This window comes from Denticeps clupeoides, chromosome 9 (assembly GCF_900700375.1).
Source record: "Denticeps clupeoides chromosome 9, fDenClu1.1, whole genome shotgun sequence".
Lineage (NCBI taxonomy): Eukaryota > Metazoa > Chordata > Actinopteri > Clupeiformes > Denticipitidae > Denticeps > Denticeps clupeoides.
The window spans coordinates 16973234-16995258 of record NC_041715.1 but is presented as its reverse complement, the minus strand read 5'-3'; the positions used below and the strand labels follow the sequence as shown (position 1 = coordinate 16995258).

At 47.8% G+C, this 22025-nt stretch overlaps 1 protein-coding gene across 2 annotated transcripts in view; it reads right to left on the bottom strand.

The window, feature by feature from the left end:
* The window catches only part of anos1 (anosmin 1), a 34823-nt gene that overhangs the window by 3713 nt on the left and 9085 nt on the right, over nucleotides 1-22025 (bottom strand). For both annotated transcript variants that reach the window (XM_028991235.1, XM_028991236.1), the window contains 7 exons: nucleotides 11532-11594; nucleotides 11009-11231; nucleotides 7245-7429; nucleotides 6828-6957; nucleotides 3655-3860; nucleotides 2626-2770; nucleotides 2147-2290 (listed from right to left, as the gene is read on the bottom strand). In XM_028991235.1, the coding sequence (XP_028847068.1) occupies nucleotides 2147-2290; nucleotides 2626-2770; nucleotides 3655-3860; nucleotides 6828-6957; nucleotides 7245-7429; nucleotides 11009-11231; nucleotides 11532-11594 (1096 nt within the window). The remainder of the gene's footprint in view (nucleotides 1-2146; nucleotides 2291-2625; nucleotides 2771-3654; nucleotides 3861-6827; nucleotides 6958-7244; nucleotides 7430-11008; nucleotides 11232-11531; nucleotides 11595-22025) is intronic.

Sequence of the window (22025 nt, the reverse complement as noted above, 5' to 3'; positions counted from 1 at the left end):
AGTACGCACTAGCAATGGGAGGGACACGGAAATGGGCCTGAAAGAGAAGAAGGAACACAGGCTGGCGTCCGTGGCCGATGATTTATGGCCGGACTTTTGAGGACCACCGACTTGTCCCTGCGCTATTTCACTGGCCAACGCTGAGAGACGCTTCAGGAAAGGCCGGCGACAGCAGGAAGGAGGCTGCAGCGGGTCGTTTAAGTGCCATAGGATGAGTGAGCGCTGTAATCAGCACGGAGTGAACCTGCTCCTCAGACAGAACGCCAGGAGCTGGTGGGGACACCCGATCCTGCCCGTCCAGGGATTAGCCGGCCAGGACAGCTGCTGGCCCATTGTAGTACGGGGGGCCGAAGACTTTTTTTTCAGGCGCATTAGGATCCGCGCCAGCCGTGGAAGTTCATTCCATCCTCGACCAGGAAATGGAGCCGGCATCATAAATTCATAACACTCCGGGTCTGAAAACGTCACAATCGCTCAAGGTCGAGAGCTGCGTCTAGTCCAGCTAACTACTCCAGACGAGGAAGAATTTGCCTCATTAGGATTCAGCAGAAGGCCACTCCATCACGAAAGCCAGCCCTCCCCCCGCCGCCGCCCCCCCACGCATGCACATTCTTGACTCCGTTATGTGGAGTTTGGCTTGGGTGATGACATATATTACTAACATAACATACGCCACTGAATGGGACTTGACAGGCTACCCTTGGAGCGCGCCTTTCAAGGTTTCTGCATTTCCACTCTGCTAGTAATGCAGGCCTGTGGTATGTTCACTGCTGGGCGGGAGAATTTTGCTCTTTAACCCTTCTGTGTACCATCCAGTGTTCCTGGGTCATGACGTCAAGTCTTGTAAAACAAAATTGACTGTTTCAACACTACCATGTAGGACTGCCTCGTGCAAAGGGAATCTAAAAAAGTAAAGTCTTGTGTAGGTCCAACTCTGGCACGTGTTCATTGTTCTCTAGCAAATGCAACCTGGTGTGCACATTTACACTTCCTCCTAACATACTAGTGAAAATAAAGTGAAAGTGAAGTGATTGTCATTGTGAAACACTGTGGCACAGCACACGGTGACACAACGAAATGTATCCTCTGCTTTTAACCAACACCCTTTGTGAGCAGTGGGCAACCATGACAGGCGCCCGGGGAGCAGTGTGTGGGGACGGTGCCTTGCTCAGTGTCACCTCAGTGGCACCTTGGCGGATCGGGATTCGATCCGGCAACCTTCTGATTACGGGGTCGCTTCCTTAACCGCTAGGCCACCACTGCCCCACCTTCTCATAGTATGGGCCATACTATGAGATGTTGCTAATGATTTAAAAGCATCACCAAGCCTTGCTGTGAACTGGTGGTGACATGGAGTTGTGACTGACTGAAAATCTCATGATTTCATTTTCACTTTGATTCTAAAATCGATTCTCAATTCAAGAACTCTATTTGACTGCTGCAGACATTGGGGGAACTATTTTCAAACTGGAACTGTAAGTCATATGCATAAATCAGCATAAACATGTGTGTTTCCTTTCTCTTTTTCCCAGTTTATTCGAGTAAATCCTGAAGATGTGTTTAACATAACTCGAGTGAACAAGGCCCAGGCTTAACACCGGTTTGAAAAACGTGCCCTTGGTCTCAGCAGTTGCAGCAGTTATGTGTGTGTGCGTGTGTGAGGTTTTTTTTGTGAATTTTTGACTGTTTTGGCATGAAGCAATCATGTATCTCGCAACACACAGCATGGATTCTGTGCAGTTGAATTGTTAAGTAAATCCTGTGTCGGACGCTTTTGCCATTTCCCTACAGAATAAGTAGTGACAAAAGAACTTGTTTAACGCACAAGATTTGTGAACCTCAAGACTTGTCATCAAATTACTTTAGCAAACCAGCATTGAAAAAAAAGAACCAAATCAAGACAATGGCATCTCGACACATTTTGCGTTTACACAACTTCACACAAACGCCTTTTTTTTCAGTGCATGCTGTGTTCTTCATGCTTTTCTCAATTTGGATTTGGCTTCACACCTACCATCTATAGGAGTTTTGTGAGCGTAACTGCTGACCTAGCCCTGTTACAAAACTGAAAACCTTTTTGGAACGTATGAATGGATATGTTATCAGTAGAGAAAGAATCCTGATTGTAATGTGAATCGATTCGTACCTCCCCTCTTTTTCCAGTAGATGCGGACTTGCAGCTGGCCATCTTGATAGAAGGGCGTTCCCACCTCCAGTGCGTTCATCGGCCGTTTGCTTACTGCCGAGCTGACAGTGGGACCCTCCTCTTTCTTTGCCTTGGATGCCGATTCTGTTAGTACAAATGTGCCAGTGAAAGAAATGTTAGTTTTTATTTTTCCTGTGAGAGGGTTTCTGGTTCTTATTAAATAACCTATCAAAGGACAATAAACATCTACCACAATGTGGAATTCAAACAAAGGAGCGTTGATGTTTTGACAGTGGTACGGTGAGAACATTTTTGGCAGCTCTGGCTACTGTTAAAAGCCAGAGAATTGCCCTTCAAATACACAATTATTCAATAACCGCTAGCGAGTAATGACACAAGGTTTTCCCAGATCATTCACCCAAGGCATACTAGGTAGAAATATAAGAAAAAAAAAACACTAGGGTGGGAGCAGTACGTACTTGAATCATTGCTCTGGGCCAGGCTAAAGGCGAGGGTGGCTTTGGGACTCTTCAGACGCACCTGACCCCAGTATGTCACCGCCTGCAGCTCCACCGTGTAGCTGCAGTTGGCGTCCAGCCCCTCTAGGTCCACTGCGTTCCTGGCCTGTGGCGGAGCACAGAAACAAAGATCACAGAGGGGTCCCACCAAGCCAGACTGTGGCCAGGCGGTGTCACCCAACCCAATTGACTCTGGAACCAAACCCTGGCCTTTGGGAAGCCGAGTTATTGGAAGCACATGTTGTGTGCGTTAACTGACATGGCGAGAATTGCCCTTCTGTTTGGACCCAGTGGGATGGACTGTGTTATCAACCCCTAGTGTTTTGGTTTTAGCATTCCTCTAACAGCATGCGTTTGATTGGCTTCGGTTATTGACAGTGCTTGTTTCAGCATTCCGCTATCAGCGGGTCTCTCTGCAAGCACGTGAAGTAGAGGGCAGCGGTGCATGCCAATATGCATCTCCTTTCTCCGAGTGACACATCTGCAAATTGTTATTATGCAGGAAAAAAAAAAAGACAAATCCGGGCTAAGATGCGAGGCGGCTTCATAACAAATGAATGTATAAAATAAAACTGCTGGCCTGGCGCATAAAATCTATAAAAGCGGAGCTTTAAAGAAAAGACAGATTAGAACAGGAAGAGACGCAGCGCGTCCAAACGACGCTGTTGCACGTCCCACGCAAGCTACCTCGCGGTAAACAAAAGACAATGGCTCCTATTAGCCTTCAAAAATTAAGAGGTTATATAAGAAAGGAGCATTTAAAAAGTAAATAGTGAATGGCACTAAAGCCACAATGGTCTGTGTTCGAGTTTACGTAATCAGAGAGCTGCTCAATTTTGGATTTTCATTTGTTCCTTTCTACAACTGTTCCTTATTTACGGCTGCACAGCTTGAAGACTGAATCTGAGATGTTCACACTGCAAGCTGTCCCGCCCAGGCGTTGGGTGTTAACCACCCGCCAACACATTAGCCAGACAGAGAGAGGATTACCCCGCTGGTGGTCTTTCTCCTCTTCTTCTTGGCCGGCACCGCAGACTTGCCAGGAACCGTCCAGCTCCAGAAAACTTTATAGTGGTGGATGGGGATGTCTGGTTCCTCTGGAAGGGTCCAGTTGAGGCGAACCATAACAAGACCGTCAGCACCTAAAGTTATGTTGGTGACCTTCAGGTTGGATGGGCTTGGTGGTGCTGAGGGATCTGTGGAAAGAGGGTCCAAAACAATCACTATTTTTCCATACAGTTCTATGGTTCCAGATCAACATGGACAACCATACTTTTACTGTATGGGATGAAATGTATATGATAGTTGGTGATTTTGGCGTAGTTCTGCACCTTTTCCCATTGACCTATCACCTAAACCACTGACTAACGGTTTAGCTGGTGGCAAACTGGTACCATGCTGAACTGGACAGCTTTACAGCTGTGTACATTTCATATCTAATGCACAAACCACTTAGTTTGCTATTTAGATGCACATTAGCCCATTTGGCTTTGGTGTTATTCGAAGGCAAAATATATGGTGATCCAACAAAGTCATCACTTTTGGCTCACAATCCACAGAGGGAGTTGAAGAACATGTGCAGACCGCCCAGCCCAGTTTGGGACTTTGTGACGTCAGATTTAGCCCTATTTCTGACAGTCAAACATGTTAACATGTATGACAAAATTCTAACACAATCAATTCTGACTAACTCAAAAAGGTTCAGAATGAGAACACATATGTAGTAAATTCATGGTTCTGGGTTGTTTGCTGCACTGTAAAGTTATCAGCAACAGTTTGAAACAGGAAAGGAAACGCAGATGCTGCAAATTGCAGCGGTCAAAGTAATAATGGCATAATAACATAAGAGGGCACATGGAATTGCAATGAAACCTTGCAGTATGTCACATTTACACTGGTTTGACACCGACATTACCGGCAATCAGGGCCATGTACAATTCTGCTCTGTTTTAGGGTCTGCTCTGTACCTGACCGGCCTGTATAAACAGGCATGTGTTAGGCTTCATCTTCGCCCAGGTTCTCAGACAGATGGACAGAGCGGGGAATTGCTGCCGGCTGCCGCGAGCACAGCCCGCCTGACCGGTGATGTCAGTCCGGTGCAGTCATCGCTGGACGGGGGGGTGTGGGGGTGTGGATTGAGCGCTTTAATGAGAAAGTGACGCCAGCTAGGAGGCGGCCGGCTCACCTTGCCGTGTCTGCGCCCACCTGAAACACATTTGGGCCGCCTGCGAGGCCGATTGGACGCGTGGCCTCCGAGAGTCCGCTAATGCTGCCCACTCGAGATAAATAAGCCACCAATGTTTTCCGCAAATCGCCCATACAAATTATGTCAGTGTGAAATTGATATCAGATGATGCTTGTGTGCGTTACATAAATAACAACGTCCTGACATGCTCATCAATTCTATTGGTCTCATCATGTCAGAGGCAGCGAGCGCAATCAGTCAGCGTGTCTGTGCTGCCCTGACTGATTTAAGATGTTCTCTCATCTTCAGAGGCCCTTCATCTTACATGAGTGACTCTTCCCATTATTGCAGTTCATATAAGGCGGCTCCATCCCAGGCAGACATGCAAAGGGCCGGCGTGGGTAAACATGTGGATATCAGCTGTTGCTGCACCTCGGACTCATTGCATGACTTAATTTAACTGTGATTGAATCTATTTGTGGTGCATTATATGCGGTGCATTATAACTACATTCAAAACCCAGTTACAAAGTGTGTCCACTTTACAGATGTTGCATCATTCAAAACATACAGTGCCTTTAAGACATTTCAAAATGAATTCATCTAAATGAAATATTGAAAATTGCACACTGATGGGTGCTAAACCATGTAATGCTGTTATGGTCAAATGATCTATTTACATTTTACATTCTTCTCAGAAATGGCTGCAGACAAACGTTTTACATTGACAGCACTGGTAAAACTTTTTTTTTTTTTCCATTGCACATTGTTTAAAAAATATGTTATTTTCCTGCAGTCTGTGCATCATGTAGCATGCAGACAGTAAACATAACATCCATTCATGCTTTTACTGGCAATCATTTTAATTTTGTTACCATGCCTGTGAAAAACAGCCTATTTATGCTATGTCCTATGTGAAATGTTTAGGTGCAAAGATTTCTGCTTGCACATGCAGCCAAACTGGAGCCCAGATAGACGCAAAATAAAACGGCACCAAACCATGACGCCACCATATCAAATTGCATCATGAATTCTGTGAATCGCTACACCCCTACAGAAAGCACTTGTCTCTTCTAAATTAAGCCTTTCTTTTTCAGAGCGTATTGCACATTGAGAATCTATTCCAAACTAAACAAATTCTAAATGTAACATCGAATTTATGTACCTGCCGCGTGTGGGAACGGCGCAGCGAGCGCTCAGGCTTAAACAAATACCATGTGCGGCCGTGCTCGAGGCCGCTCCGAGTGTCGCTCCACATTTAATGCGTTCAGAGAAGTGAAGCTTCAGCCTCTCCTAACTACTAATCTCTGGCAGAGATCAGAAGCAGGGCGCCTTACCTCATGCCTCTTGGCACACAGACAGTCCTTACATGTATCTGAAACCTGCAATATAAACCACTAATTCAAACATATTACATTTTATATGACGGTAAAGAGGGGAAACCCCACCTCTGTGGAGGTAAATGAATCCCTGGTTGCTACGCTGAGAAATAATAATAAAAAAATAAAAAAAACAACAAAAAACAGCCGTGCCATCCCTCATCCGCATGCGAGACCCAATCGGTGCTCCTATCCAGGCCATCCCAGTGAATTATAGTTTGTGTTTGGCTCATCGTAAATCTCTCAGGCGAAGTTGTGTCACCGTGTGCAGTAAAAGCCAGGTAGGCTCAGCGTTAATGTCACGTGAAGAGTGCATGGCATTTTAAACTATATTTGAGCCGCTGACGATAAATAATTGGCTTCTGCCATTTTCTCTGCAGACACTGGTGGATTAGAGGAGAATGGCATTTGACACGAGGCGCGGGGACATTTTTGGGGTATGGGCTATACTTGGGCACTGGAGAAGTCCTTGTTTTAAAACCCCTTTTGCAGAGGTTCCACCTGTTGCAGGGTCTTAACTGTAAACCTAAAGGGGATTAGGTGTCAAGACCAGGATGACAGAAACTGACAATCAAAGCAGGGCCACCCAGACACACTAACCTTTGGACGAGCGGAAATGCTTGCTGGGGGCAGTAAAGCCACGGGTTCCATGGACATTGACAGCGGCCACTCGGAACTGGTACCATCTGCTGGCTCTGATGTCCGCCAGTTGGACTCGCTCCTCTGTAGTCTACAGGACAGATGGGAAGACAGCAATGGCCCGGGAAGGTTAGAGGTCAAAGTCACAGGTCACATGTTTCCTGCTACATCTGATTGCCTGATGTTTTAAACCAAGCACGGGAAAAGCCCTCTTTAACTGGTGTTAATAAAAAAAAAATACCGTAACGGGCCAAATATAAGATATTTGAAAAAGTCTATAAACAAAAATGGTGGTGTCAGCTTGCATGTACAATCTAAACAAAATTTCTATTTCCTAATATCAACAGTAAAAAGGTGTTGCGCCTTGTTGGCATTTACCTGTGCAACAGTTTGCCACTCTGTAGCGTCGTCCTCACTGGGGTGTATGCCAAAGTTCCATCTGCGCTGAACCACGTACAGAACCGGCTCCACTGAGATGTTGAATTTCGAGGACCATCGGACCTCCAGCTGGCCCGAGGGAAGCTCCAGAAACACCAAGTCCTTCCTTGGCTTCAGAGGGGCACCTGAAAGAACGACAAGACTCTTCGCATTGACTGGCATTACTGATCTAGGCAGCAAACGCACAAAGACTTTAAATCACCGTGGAGACGAGCCCTTTCGTAACCTTTTGGAAGGAACAAACGTATGGCCAAATACCTTTTAAGGAGGACAAATTAAGTTTATGTGTACTATCTGGAGTATTTGGGGTTAAGAGCTCTCCTCTGTCAGTGCAATTGCAATCTCCACTGGTTTCATTGTTCCTCCCTCCTAAACTATAATAAATGTGTCCCTGTGTCGTAAATTATAGATTTATTTTGCAAAGGGTTTAAAGAAAAATCTTCCACTATGAAAGATCAACTTTCTCCACTCAATTTATTACTGCTGAGATACGGTGACCTGCCGACTGAGAAACAGTCTGCTGGTTTAATAACATGGAAATGGAGACTTTAAGAAGTGTACAGGAGGGGCTGGACGAACGTCTGTATAAATCACTAAGGATTTGATGGTAGTTGGTTGATTAGCTACAGAGCAGCACGTTTCGTTGCATAAGGCGGCAATGCGTGCACCACAACCCCACAAGGGAGTGGTTTTGAACTCTGCTGCGAGAGGGCAGTAAAACTCTTGACAAGCCACTGCCGTTGATATCTTCCACAACTGGTAGCATTGGGGAGTTAACTCGTACAGTACAGGCCAAAAGTATAGGGTGGTAGTAGCCTAGTGGGTAACACACTCGCCTATGAACCAGAAGACCCAGGTTCAAATCCCATTGTGTCCCTGAGCAAGACACTTAACCCTATGTTGCTCCAGGGGGGGACTGTCCCTGTAACTACTGACTGTAAGTCGCTCTGGATAAAGGCGTCTGGTAAATGCTGTTTGGACACACCTTCTCATTCATGTGTTTTTTTTATTCTCATGACCATTTATATTCTAGATTCTCACTGAAGGCATCAAAACTATGAATGAACATATGTGGAGTTATGTACTTAACAAAAGGTGGAGACCTGGCCTCCACAGTCACCGGACCTGAACCCAGTCGAGATGGTTTGGTGTGAGCAGGACCGCAGAGTGAAGGCAAAGGGGCTAACAAGTGCTAAACACCTCTGGGAACTCCTTCAAGACTGTTGGAGAACCATTTCAGGTGATGACCTCTTGAAACTCATCGAGAGAATGCCAAGAGTGTGCAAAGCAGTAATCAGAGCAAAGAAACTAGAATATAAAACATGTTTTCACTTATTTCACCTTTTGTTGTTAAGTACATAACTCCACATGTGTTCATTCATAGTTTTGATGCCTTCAGTGAGAATCTACCAACGTAAATAGTCATGAAAATAAAGAAAACACATTGAATGAGAAGGTGTGTGTGTGTGTGTGGGGGGGGGGGGGGTAACTGCCATTGTGCTGTGGTTTTCCTAGCTTGAGTGCATCACACCTCACAATGACAATAGAGCAGCATTCCTCCCCCAACAGAAAAGGCCATGGCCGCATACCGCATACATGCTTGGCCCAGAATCGTATTCACAGTGCCATCTTGGCTCTTTATTGGAGTTCTGTACCTTCCAAGAATCACATTTGCCGGATTTGTGCTCCAAAAGCCACACGTTCACCCAGCATCGTCCAACACTCATACTGCTGATGTACATCTCATCCTCACCGTCATGATTCCGGTAGAATCGATCTTAGATCTTAACGCTTGGGCTCGTATGACATGAAATTATTTTTTTGCTATTTTAGTACATTTTTGGGGGCTTGGAAGACAACAACAAGGTCTACAAACCGAAACCTGACATCTTTGCTTCCTTCAACCCATGAAACCCCCCAGTGTAGTGTGATGCTGGAGGTCCTCCCTAGAAAATAAAACCTTCTGTCCCCTAAACAGCCTCTTTCCAGATAAACCAAGCAGTCCACAGCAGCGAACATTCAACCTTTAAAAAGATCTACGGGAATCTTTGTATTACACATGCAGATGACATGAGTTAAACGAGAATGACACCAGGACAGAAATCTGGAAATTCCAGCATTCGTCCTGGGTGCATTTTTTGATGTTGAAATAATTAGGCCTGAAGTTGTAATTGGGCCCGAACCATTGGTGAAATCTCACTGCCGTAGCCCCGAGATGAGGAGATAAGCCTTACCATCTCCTAATCAGAAGACATTAGTATATCCACATCAGGAGCACTGGCTGGGAGTTGGAGGAACACCCAATCGAGTCCTACAGCTGGGAAACTCTATAGACGTAATTTAAGCCCCCCACCCCACCCCACGCATAGTTTGGGATGGAACAGGACCTCAGCATGCGGTCTTCTGTCTCGGTGTCTTCAAATGCTAATCCATGCAGGAAGAGCCGGGATGCTTCAGACCTCCACCTGCACGCACATCTGAGAGTGATCTCGCCCTGCGCAATGCTCAATTGCGACCCGCTCGCAACTGGTAATTGTTTCCAGCGTTATGTATCATCCCCAGCATGGTTATGAGAGCGGAGCGCCCACACATAGAAGCAATTACACTTTCTAAACCACAGCCGCACAATGAAACCGTTGCACATTGCGGACGAAAGTTCAAACCCAATAGGCGCATTTAACCTGGACGAGAGGGACGAGAAATGCACAGACCTGATCCTAATAGACACAACAAGTTCTATTTACGTCCAATCTAATCACATTGTTTTTTTTTTGGGGGGGGGGGGGGGGTTTGGTCTGTATGAAGGCTGGGGACAGACTGCGGTAAAGCCAGACGCATGCCCTGCGCTCAGAGAATGCTGCAGATGTATTCATCAAATCCTCGCCGCATCCTCGCCACACTTCAAAGCCGAATTCAGCTCGTCCTCTGTTGGCTTCACTTCCATGTATCTCTTGTTATGACCTTGGGCTATTGTAGTACGCCGAGACCATGGAGAACGGCAGCTCTGCTTCAGACCACAGCGTTTTCACAGGCTTTTCAAACGACACCTCAATATGCCTGTATGCGCCTCCTCTTTTTTATTATGAGGTGCAACTTGCATGTTAATCATGGTGCCGACGTTGGACAGCCATTCAGAGACACATTCTGAATGTTAGCACTTGAATTTGTTTCATTTAATGGTTCCTAAACTCCAACACCCCGTTTTTGTAGATCAGAATATTATTCAACCACACACCCTGCCACAGTTCTTACTGTTAGATCTTAAAAAAAAACAAAGTGAAGTGATTGTCACTTGTGATACACAGCAGCACAGCACACGGTGCACACAGTGAAATTTGTCCTCTGCATTTAACCCATCACCCTGAGTGAGCAGTGGGCAGCCATGACAGGCGCCCGGGGAGCAGTGTGTGGGGACGGTGCTTTGGTCAGTGGCACCTTGGCGGATCGGGATTCGAACCGGCAGCCTTCTGATTATGGGGCCGCACCCCTAACTGCCCCATTTTGGATTCCATCTAGCTGATTGGTCAATTCTTGTCATGTGGGATGCATTTGCCTGGAAAAATTCAGATGTGTAAAGACGTGCTTTAAACAGTGCCACACCCTCTTACTTTGGGTACCACTGGTTCACACACTAATTACAGGTTAATTCTGTAGGGTTATGGTCCCACTGTACGGTTGGCCAATTGTACGTGTGTGTCCGGTACCTTTGTAGAGGTTCTTGGGCAGCTGGCACGTGTGCCCACAGCCATTAGAGCAGCACTTCTTCACGGCCGAGCACTCCGAGTCTTCTTCGCAGCTCTCCACGCAGGCCGCCGCAAAGCCACTGGCCCTCTCCGGGGCGGGGCAGTCGCCCTGCTTCACAGACTCCACCGACTTCAGAAACTCGCAGCTCGTCAGACACTCGTAGTGCTTCTTAGGAAAGAGGGTCTGCAGGGAATAAAAAAAAAAAAAGAAAAGAGGCGTGACTCGAAGGGAAAAAAACATGTCAGGTCGCTTTGGTGTGCCAAACACAACACTGAGTGTTGGGCCTGAGAGGTACCCGTTACAGGAACAGCCCTGTTTACATTACTGCTCGTGACTCACGGTTTGATAGGTGGGTGGGTAGCAGCTCCGACTTGCCCTAATGCAGTCGGCCATTAAGCTGAAAGGGCCTCCACTTCAGGGTCCTTTTCTCATAATTTCCCTTCAAGCGAATTTTCCTGCTAGGGGAAGCCGACTGTGACATACCTCGCATAAGTCTTGGCACTGATTCTCGTTGAGGTCCCAGGACTCCTTGCAAGGCTCCAGACACTGTGGGGGACAGAGAGACAAGAGAGACAAGAGAGACAAGAGACAAGACTGAGAGGGTGTCAGAGCTTCAAAGGCCGAGCCACATCAAAGCAGCAAGCCACAGTGGGGTAGGTGCCTCCAGAGAGTCTGCCAAACACCTTCACACTTCCACTTCCACGGTACCCTACGGACGCTTGAGAAATTAAAGGTAGAAAGGCTCCAAAAATGAGAGGGGAATCTTATTTGGTGGGGAACGTTTTGCCGTGTCTTTGCTCCCACTTGTGCACTTAGTCATCGCAGATCAATACAAAGTGACAAAGTGAGCGATCGCCTTTATCCTGGAATAAAACATTCCTGTCTCGATGGGAGCGATGGATGATGACGGCATTACTGAGTGGTTGATGGTTATTAAAAAGACGTAAATTACATATGAACCTTCGGGACACCAGAGCTCAAGGTTTCGGAGCATCCAGAGATGGGAGAATTCTTTATTAGTCCCACAAGTGGGAAATTTACTTAAAAGTGACCTTCTGGTGGCTCATGGTGACCCAGCAACAAACTAATACACTTTCTTTTTCATCTTAAATTAGTTCACTAATTTAAGCACATGTGGGCGACGTGGGTTGTCTCTTTTACAGAGAGGGGTGGCGGTCATCCCATGTATAGATACTGATGACCATCGATCAGCTGCTGATTTACCTACAGTCGGGGGCTCTGGGCGCCAACTTTGCCCCAAATCAGCATTAAGAGCATGTCGAACGAACCAGTCTTCAGAGCAACTCTTGGGAACCACGGTGCGTTTTCCTAACGTTCACCGAGAAGACAGGGGCTTCGCGTGAAGAGAAGCGGGGTGTCTGAACCAACAGACAAACAGGTTCATCTGAGCGAGTCGGAGATTTGCTGGCAGGGTTCCTCAGAGATTCCTCTCCGCTCCTCATGTCTGGACTTGATACAGTCTGGCAATGCACGCTGCGATTTCTCTCTGTACCGTTTCCAGTCGTACACAGAAGGAATGGCTAATGGATGATACACCCTGTTCCCGGGATTCCCTGCTCCTGACACGTGGAACTTATTTACGGGATTTTTTTTCCTTCTCGAGAGGGCAGAAGATAAAAGTGGGGCACATAACAACAACTCCGCTTACGCTGCCAAACATATCACAAGAGGAGTGAAGAAAATATAAATTCCTTTTGTTGTAAATATGACTCTTCACCCGCACCAAAATCAAATCAAATTACTGTGAATGTAATAAAAGATGAAATAACGCTGCACATGCCACCGCAGCAAAAAGGCATGGTCAGATGTGACGGCGCGCTGGATGACTTCCCGCTGCTGAATGCTCAGGGATCGGCTAGCGGCGCGCTCGAGGCGAGCCCGTGATTGGCCAGCTCCTGTGCGCCGCTGGGCCTCTCCCAAACCACATCGACCAGAGGCCAGCCAAAGCGATCCAGCTTTTTCCCGCCTCGGGCCATCTCGGCGCATGGGCCTGTCAGCGCAGATGGGCAGTGGCAGATTCCCTCCTGTGCAGATGGCGGGGGTCATGGTTACTCAGTTGGTGATGATAGGAAAATGGCCGCTGGCTAACAATCAGGAATGAAAACACCGAAACGCTCGCATGGAACGACTCCGCTTCCTAACGTGTTTTTGAAGCGCCAAATTAACACCGCAAACGTAGCTTCGCTGGCCACAGTAGTATAGGTATGGCACAAGCCAATCGGAATACGGTGGCTACAACTTGGTCAGGCCACAGTTACAGCTTGGTTAGGCCGTTTAATTAGGCCGCTGTCCTTGCTCCAGGCTACAGTCATGAGAGGAAAAATCAATGTACTGGGCCGTTGTAGACTGGCTGTTGTAGTGTTGCTTCAAATTAACATTACGGTCGACCCACAGTACAAGATCCTTATGTCATGCAAATGTGCGGTCTAGCAATTTTCAATGCTTCCATTGTTGACTCTGGAGGTAGATGAGGCACCGTGCGACATTTTCCTGGCGTTCCCAAGCATTTTACAAATGCGTGTTCATAAATAAAAGGAAGTCTAATAGCAGGCACAAAAAAAACAAAAAATGATGATGGCTTAATGGTTTTTACAGTGAAGGGGGGAGCTGTTTATGACCCTTTCATTTGCTCATTAAGGGGATGTGTCATTATTATGCCATTTCCAGTGAAAATTGAATTTTGTATTTAATGGACGGCGTGGGACGCGTGCATGCCGGTGCACAAGCCTGGCTCCTGTTAAACCGAAATCAAGGACTATTCTTAAAGGTCCTCTATGAGTTCCAGCCTGTCTGTAGTCCTGCAGCTAGAAATGGCGATAGGTGTAAAAGGGGCTTTTGACCGTTCAGAGAGCGGCAGCTCGGACGGTTTCATTTCTCCTCCTCGTCCCGCCTCTCTCCTCCTCATTAGCATTTAAAGCTACAGACACGGAAACGGCGCGTCCTGGGGAAATCTGGTTGTGGGACTGGATCCAAGTGGCTGTAATTCTGAACCAAGGCTGAATTTCAGAAAGAGACTTCAGATACAGTATTAGGGGACCTTGAACAACATCGTCTGTGTTTTAATTAGCACCCTCACCTTTGCTAGGCCGTGTATGCTGGTTCTGTCACCCTGTGCCTATGATGTCTGTTTTGGGTTTGAGATCAATTTGTCCCGTTTTCAAATTCGTGCAGACTTTCTGACGGACAACGTGCCAATTTAAGTGCTCTTCACTCACAGTCGTAACGCCCCCACCCTCCAAAAAAAAATAAAAATTAAAACAGCAAAAAAGCGCAGCAGGCTTCTTGATGTGGTACACACTCGGGGTGAACCAACAGTGATTTACGGAGGCAAAGATGATCTACAGGGCCCAACGCTGAACAGAGTTATAAAGAATTTTACGACATCCAGATGAATCTGCAGTATCCATGGCAGCAGAGTCTCCGAGAAACAACCTCAATTTGTAGACACTGGGGGAGAAGTGCGAGTTTAAGGTGGATACAAATTCGCGTTGAAGGAAACATACTGACGTCCACATATTTTGGTTTCAACATGTTTTAGAAGCCGTACCTACCCGAACGCTGGCTCCATGTTCGAACAATACAAAGATAAAGTAGCATCGTTCATAAGCACATTCACAAGGTGAAACCCCAAAATCCCCCCTACAAATCACTAAAGATACACAGATAAGCCAGTGGATCAACACAGTTCTCCTGGTGAAAGGTCCACCTCGGTGGTGTCTATGCATTCCTGTGGCTAAGACCTAAAGGGAAAAATTCTTCGGGGCTCGCATACGCAATCAGAGAACGGCGGCGTGCTGCTGTTGGGGTCCTCGCCGCTGCCTCGCAACCCTCCAGACCTCAGAGTCACGTGTGTTCAGAACTTCGCAAGCTCTTTACCGGCCTGGTTTCCTCCCTCATCCTGAACCTGGAGTTCCAACTAAGGAACGGCGTACACGTGTGGCAGAGCCTGGCCAGTTTGGATCATTTTTTTTTTTTTATTTTATTGGCGAGGTGAGTTTGAGGCTCGGCGGTGGCACGGCGGTGGCACGGCGGTGGCACGGCGTTGGCGCGCTACTGCAACCTCAGCACAGGTGTGCTGATAACTGACAATCTGTCAGCGAGCGTCCACGGCCCCACCCACACGGCAACATTTTACCGGGAGAAGGGAAGGGTGACAACAGATGTCTTGCCAAAGCAAACACAAGAGCGGCGTATAATTACAAAGGTGCTCTCATCAATCAATCAAAAAAAAAAAGGGTCTCCTATTACTTTACAGCTCAATCCCGTCATATCAACACGCCAGAGTTTTTCTTCTTTTTTTATGCCTGTGTCTGCCAGTGCCCTTAGGGTACAGTAGAGAGAGAGAGAGAGAGAGAGAGAGTAGTCACTTTCGGAGGTCTGAGAAGAACCAAAAGTAGCTAAAAAAAGAGCTAACAGAAGCTCAGAGTCCTCCCAACTCTCCCCCCTTGACTTCATAACAAAGTCAATTCACGCTGGAATAAACCCTGAAAGTCTCGTGAGGCCGGGTACGTCCTAATGCTTGCTGTCCACCAAGCACGGCAGGATTTTCTTTGCCCGTCGTTAAAAAACACATGTACTTCCCAACACAAATATACAGTAAAGGCCAAAAGTTTGGACACACCTTCTCATTCAATGTGTTTTCTTTATTTTCTGGACCATTTACGTTGGTAGATTCTCACTGAAGGCATCAAAACTATGAATGAACACATGTGGAGTTATGTACAGTAAAGCAGTAATCAGAGCAAAGAAACTAGAATATAAAACATGTTTTCAGCTATTTCACCTTTTTTTGTTAAGTACATAACTCCACATGTGTTCATTCATAGTTTTGATGCCTTCAGTGAGAATCTACCAATGAAAATAAAGAAAACACACTGAATGTGAAGGTGTGTCCAAACTTTTGGCCTGTACTGTACGAATAAAAACGGCGTCGAGGTGCTTTGCTTTGGTTAATGATGCATGAGGCGCTACCGTTAGAAACCGCTGCAGGCCTCACCACGCACACCGCGCTCATAATAATAGGAGGCGTGCAGCTGGAGTAATTGCATCACACGGGGGGGGGGGGGGGGCAACACACCCATGTGCGGCGAGCGAGATTACACAGGCGGGGCAGCACGTGTGGGGCCGACGCTCGGTGACGTGTTTACGGCTTCCAAATGGGTCACAAATGCGCCTTCGCCGCGCACAACGCGCGAGACACGAGCCGCCGAGGACAACGCGCCCCATTCATCACGGACCCCCAAGAGACCAGTAACCCCCCCCAACCAGAGCCGATCGATCCTGGGCGGAAGAAATGCGCCGGGCCTGCGTGTCGAGTGATACGCGCAGCGCTGGGATATTTATGAAGTGTGTCGTCTGCCAGCAGAGGTCCCGATACGTGAGAACCTCCTTTTGGCGATCAGACGCCGTAAATTGTGCCGCGCCTGGTACTGTTCTCGGCTGGGACGGCCTCCAGATCCGCCAGCCGCAAGGAGACTCAATTACGTCTGCGCTCGTTCGCATTTATCGGGCCGCCTCTCCTCCTAAAGGCCGCCACCGTCCGTGGGCTGGGTCTTCAGGTAAACACCATTACTCTTGATGGCTCCCCGCCTCATTCTTATTCACGGCGCGGCCCGCACTTCCAGCAACATTATCAAAAGGAGTCGGCTTGATTCTCGTCCAAATTCACTCTGCGGTCAAGCGTGTGTTCCCGGCTCGTGCGGGAAAGATGAATAAGATGAATTTCCTCCAGTGTCTGGAACTCAAAGCAACGTCCTGAAATGCACAACTGCGGGATGCGATTTATATTCCCATACTCTCCTTTTTGCTCCATATTCATCAACATAAGGTTAAGTCTTCCTCTGGGACGATCTAGTGCATGGGAAGTGTTTCCAAATGTCACATCAAGTTTGTCTTCAGGTTCCATGGAAATAAACAGTTTTTATTTTTTCATTAAAGAAATTTGAGATATTTTTATTTTTATTATTTAACTTGCCTCAATCACGACAGGCATGACCAGGGGACAGGGAAGTTGGGCGGAAACAGATAGACGAGATCCAGAATGAAGGCTATATAGAAATAAACCGATGTATCTCGTGGAGGAGGAACTAACCCCGCCCCTTTTACCGGCGTATAACTATACCTCTACCTGCTCAGTACAGCGTTCACGGCGGCACGTCCCAGGACCATGTCTGCTACCAATCCACACATCCACACGGATGATTTCACTTGCTTTACAGTCGTAAAGGCCCCACGTCTTATATACTCTCTCACCCACTTGCAATAACCGCGTAATCCACTGCAGCCAATCCCAATAAACTGGGGACAAAATGTCCAAATCTGGTAGGTTATCAGACATAAAAAGAAAACTGGAATTTCGTCAAATGTTTACAAGCTGATATGACAGCAGCAATACGCCAGTTCAGATAAAGAAACGCCTTCAACAACAGATCCGGCCCACCGCCAACCGGCAAATCCCCATGTTCCTGTCCACTTATCCCAACGTTTCTACTCCACGTACAAAACACTCCGTATGCGTCCTTCAAGTGTGCACATAGAGCTTCTACGCTGCGCTGCACAGCTCACCCTCATCCTGAGTCAACACAGGTGTGTGTGCGTGTGTGTGTGTGTGTTTGCAGAAGCAGCGCGGCCGTCCCGCCTTGCACGTGAGCGTGAGTGGATCAGGCGCGTCGAGGTTGGAGAAAGAGAGACAGATTAAGCGGAATGCCTCGACTCCGCCGGGCGACTCCGGCCACCCCTTGCACCCGCCCTCTCCGTCTTTCATCAAGGCCCCGGCGCCGGTTCGACTCCAGTCGCCTCGAGGGCTTCAAAGGCGCCCATGGGTTCGGTGTTGGTTGCGGTGTTTGCCGAGGATTCCATGAGCCCTGCCGCCGCCGTGGACCTTCCCCACGGGCTGGCGGCATGACAGGCTTCTGAGCAGAATGCACATTTCTCCATTACTGTCACAGAACAGGCCTTCGGGGAGGGAAACTGTCTGCTTTTCATCACTTTCTTTCCATGTGACTTGTCAGCGCCGCCCCGTGTGTGTTTGCAATCCGTCATCTTTCCAGGATTTATAGAAATAATTAGACCCCGCGCACTCAGGGCCACTTCATTCACTAAACATCGGGGCGGGGCAGGATATTGCATCCATTTTTACCAAAAACTGATTCAATCTCTTCATATTAAAAATAAATATGTAGATAACCATGTCACATCGGTCTGAAATTCTCCTCCATCACTTTGGGATTTTTAAACAAATAATCTCCCACTCACTTTCAATCGTGTGCAGCGAGGATGCCGACTTATATAAGGAACAATGCTTTCATAATTCTGTTGCATGAATATTGACTGTGACAGGAAGAACTGAACTGGAATCCTGGAAATTCCGCTCGCAAAATAGCGTGGACTTTAAACAAGGCGCTCTGTTTCAGATAAAATAGAAGAAGAAGAAGAAGAAGAAGAAGAGGGTTGAAGTGCTCCGCAGGTGGCATCAGACAAACATTCCTGGAGTTTCACCTCAATTATTAATTTTTGGAGGAGCAGGCAAGAAAGAGACGGGGCAAGGAGAGTCGGCAACACTGCGCGCCGCGTGTGCGCGTCTATGTGCGTGGGGGGTGGACTTGGTGACTATGCTCTGGTGGGGTGGGGGGGCTCTATGAATTATACATGCGCCCCACAATCACAAGTGCCTGAGTTATTTATGAGCTGGACAAAAAAAAAAAAAACGGCTTTTGTCTGCCGTGAAACATAATCGCCGCCAGTTCACTTAATTCTTAATGATCCCGACGTCTCGCACGAACAACACCCACTCCCACAGCACCCACTATTACTGCTGCCACCGCCCGTCTGGCAAGGAGGCTCAGCGAGCGGCGTTTACGTTACGTGAGCATTGGACTCGGCAGGACGTATCCATCATACGAGGTTGGGCTGCTGATAAGCGGGGGGGCAGTGGTTTCTTTTGGGGCACACGCCTGGGAAATGTCACAGTCCTCCGCGGCCCTGTTTAACGTCACTCGTGATTTACTGTAGCCGCACTCGAGCCCCGTAACGCTCCTAATATTTCAGCGGCGATGACGGAAACGACCGCGGCCTCGGAGGGATGACGGACACCCAAAGGGACTCACGTGGGAAAGTGCTTTGCCAGACCCGGCCCCGGTGCCCCAGTATATGGGCAGAGCATTTACATTTACATTTACATTTACGGCATTTGGCTGACGCCCTTATCCAGAGCGACTTACAACGTGCTTTCAAGTTACATCGATGAAGAGATCAATTCCGGTTCACTAGGACCCCAACTATGAATACATCTATTTAATTCACTCTGTTGTAGATTCTGTACACAAAGTTCGACAACAAGAAAATTACAATTTAATCTAAATATTCTTTAAAGAGGAAGGTCTTGAGCTGTCGTTTGAAGGTGCTCAGTGACTGAGCTGTTCTGACCTCGATGGGAAGTTCATTCCACCACCGATGGGCCAAGATGGAGAAGAGTCTAGATGAATGTTTCCCTTTTACCTTCAGAGATGGAGGGACCAGGCGAGCAGTACTGGAGGCTCGGAGTATACGAGGTGCAGTGCGAGGTGTAATAAGGGCTGTGAGGTAGGATGGTGCTACTCCATGTTTGGCTTTGTAGGCCAGCATCAGTATTTTGAACCTGATGCGTGCAGCTACTGGGAGCCAGTGAAGGGAACGTAGCAGAGGGGTGGTGTGGGAGAATTTGGGAAGGTTGAAGATTAGTCGTGCTGCTGCATTTTGTATTAGTTGTAGAGGTCGGATGGTACATAGTGGTAGACCAGCTAGAAGGGAGGTTTTATTGGAGCAGGTTTATTGGAGGCATGCATAACGTAGTTCAGGGACTCCGAGGTGACGAGCCAGTCGCTTTCTATCGCGGAGCTGCGTCTACAACTATGGTGGGTTCACAGTTTAACGCTGGGGTGAATTAGAAGCTTTTGAAGCTTCGAGAAAAGAATGAACGGGCCACCTTATTTCTATCATAGAGCAGCTGAAACGTGCCACAGGGCAGCGCAGCGCTTGATGGTTGTGGATTAAGGCATTAAGCCTAAACATGCACAAGGGGGAATGGGACCAGGGATTAGGGGAGAAGTGATGACTTTTTGATCGCGAATAAATCAAGACTTTCGGAAATGTTAACAGTTCGTGGCTGCCGAGTGGGCGGCATGGGATGAACAGGGAGCAGGAGGTGGAACATCTTGGGCGCAGAGCCACGCAGTGAACATGGGGCTTGTTCACGAGTGAAAGACCAAAGGCGTCCTCGGGGTTTGCATAAATAAAAACAGGAAACAGAATCTTTAACGATGTGCAAAGAGGTATGTTCAAAATGTACAATACGAGAGCTGTCAATCATCTGGCCCCTCCCCTTTTAAACGTTTCAAATAATTATCTTCAAGATTCAGACAACTACCAAGCTGTTCTTTCTTGTTTTATCTATACCTATAAATCCTGAGGACGCTTTGGACCTTACACTAGCAAACACCATCTTCTAAACAATCTTCTTTACAGAAATAAATGCCTTATTCACCAATCAGAGGTGCAAGAAGAATATGTCTGACAATACACTGATGTTGGATTACATTTTATCCCAGTCGGAATGATCTTCTGCCATTGGATATGAGTGTCAGTAAGGAAGATATTCATGACAGGGAGCAACTAAACAAAATGTCAGGAGCATTTCATCCTCGGCCCTGTCCGGCATTATCTGGCCATTCTGAGAGGAGCTGCCCGAGACCATCTGCAAGATGTCTGGGTGAGAGGCTGCGTGTCCAAGAGGAGGACAGGCCTATCTGGGGGAACTTAGGGGGTGCTGATAAGCAGAAGAGAACCTCCGCGGGAATTCTTCCCCGCCAGATTTCTACCGTGACAGAGTGCAGGCATTCCGCCGGGGATGCGGCCCCATCCGTTACGTGGGGATTTTAGGTGCCCCGTACGATTAAGATGGTCCTTCTTCAGAACCAGGAAAATTAAAAGCATCGGGTTATTCCTGTTCTCAGCGAATCCTTCAAGCACACTTTAAAAAGTGTCGATGCAATATGAAGAATGAGGTCATTGTTTTTTGAGGAACGCGGTGACCCTCAGAGCGAGGGTCGGCTGCGGAACGACACCTCTTTTCCTTACGGTATTACTTTTTTCTTTTTTTTTTTTGGCTTAAACCCCCATCCATGCCACCCACCATGTGAATAATGAGCTCCACAGATAGCCGGCCACGCCGCGCCCCCCCCCCCTCGCCCAATGAAACTTAACAGCCATGTCCAGATCTGCTCCTCCCTGCTGATGCTGACCAGCCCTCGGCCGAGCTCCTCCGCCACCCACAAGCCGGCGCACGCTCCAGCGGCCGAGCGGGGGTAAATATTCATGTAAAGGGATCCGTTGATGTGTTTGGTAAAGCCACCGCGGAGAGCTGCGAGAGGCTGAAGAGTAAATGGCCCGGGCGAAGGCATCTGCTAAAGGAATAACGTTCGGGGGCGAGACGAGCCAAACCGTGGTTAAGTGTCGCTGCCGTGCAGAGCGGGGCGTGACGCTAAATTTCCCACTTAACGCCGGATCGTTTTTGGGCCGGTGCGTCCGTTCTGCAGAGGTGCGAGAGACCGGCCCTGCCAGGCAGTTTCACACCACAATAAACCGGCCGACCACCACACCCCCTCCCCGCTTTTTCAGGCAACCTCGGTGCGGACCACACAAAGACCTCAGCGAAAAGTGCCAGGGCCCTTGGTCGAGCTCAGCGAAACGTGGGATTTTTTTTTTCTTTTCTCCCCCTCAAAGCGCGACTTGTTGTTCCACTTTCAAGTCGAAAGATTAATTGGTTGATCCGCGCTGAGCCGGGGTACCGATTTAATTTTACTGGACAGGCTGACCTAGAAACGGCAACCCAAAGAGAAAATGCTACCGTCGAGCAAGCTGTTAGCACGAGGGAGCATGAGTGGGAAATATCCGAAGGGCGGGGTCTGTGCTAAGCACGCG